This window comes from Phytophthora parasitica (assembly GCF_000247585.1).
Source record: "Phytophthora parasitica INRA-310 unplaced genomic scaffold supercont2.57, whole genome shotgun sequence".
Lineage (NCBI taxonomy): Eukaryota > Oomycota > Peronosporomycetes > Peronosporales > Peronosporaceae > Phytophthora > Phytophthora nicotianae.
Window position 1 is genome coordinate 379138 of NW_008649043.1, and position 919 is coordinate 380056.

A 919-nucleotide genomic window follows, 5' to 3' on the forward strand; every position below is an offset into this window, starting at 1 on the left:
AAAAAAAGTGAGTTTACCTATAGTAACTTTATCGTTATAGCAACCATTCTTTTATAGCAACCATAACACGTACCCGATAGTTTCCCGCGCGAAATGCGGCTCTTGGTATTCGGCCTTTGCGTCTTAACTCCTAAAATGTACAAAACGTGTCATTAAACCCTCCCCTAGATCAATTACTACACACAAACTAACGCATCCGTACCGGGGTTTACCGGGTCTCCTGAATCTCCCGAGGCCTCCTGGTCGTCTTCAGACTCATCCGAGTCGACGATGAGGTCGTCATCGCTACTGTCGTCCTGCTCAATGCCAAGCGTGGCATACATGTAGTTTAGCTCAGACTTCTTGTCACGTAGGCTGCGCCCTTCAGTACAAATACAAACAAACATTAGACACATCAGACAACCCGCGCAGTCTTATCTCAAGCAGAGCTGTCTCTCACCATGTACCGGAGTTTCATCTGCTGCAGCCATAAGGCTACTTGTCTGTGCGTTTCTTGAGCTGCTTCCTTCCTCCGATGGCAGCGTGTACGCCGCTCGCCGCTCCGCGCTGTTCTTTGGTCCGCGTGATCTGTGTGCTGCCGCGCGATTTTGGAAATGAGAGGCTGACAGCGATCGTACTTAGTTTGAAATCGTATTTAAATGGATATCATCGTACCTAATTGAGAATGGTAATTTAGACAAATATATTCTCCTGAAATTTTTTAATTACGTGTATGGCAACCTTACATGTCTCAGATCGTCTAAAGCGACCATAACGTAAGGTGGCGGGAACCACTCCGGAGTTTTGTGAGTGCGGTCGTACAAAGAAGAAGCCACGTATGAAATTACATATTCACCGCTAAGCCCCCGTATTGGGGGCAGATTCGTTCAACCAGATGTCATTCCTCGTGCTGTTAGAGAAGTGGATGGTTCAGCCAGTC

At 47.1% G+C, this 919-nt stretch overlaps 1 protein-coding gene across 1 annotated transcript; it reads right to left on the bottom strand.

Annotated features, from left to right (window-relative positions):
- Positions 1-34: 34 nt before the first annotated feature.
- On the bottom strand, positions 35-470 carry PPTG_16482 (hypothetical protein; the record flags this gene model as incomplete). Its single annotated transcript, XM_008914020.1, has 4 exons — positions 35-48; positions 74-130; positions 203-361; positions 440-470. The coding sequence occupies 4 exons, from the start codon at positions 468-470 to the stop codon at positions 35-37; spliced, it is 261 nt and encodes an 86-aa protein (XP_008912268.1).
- Between the last annotated feature and the right edge of the window lie 449 nt (positions 471-919).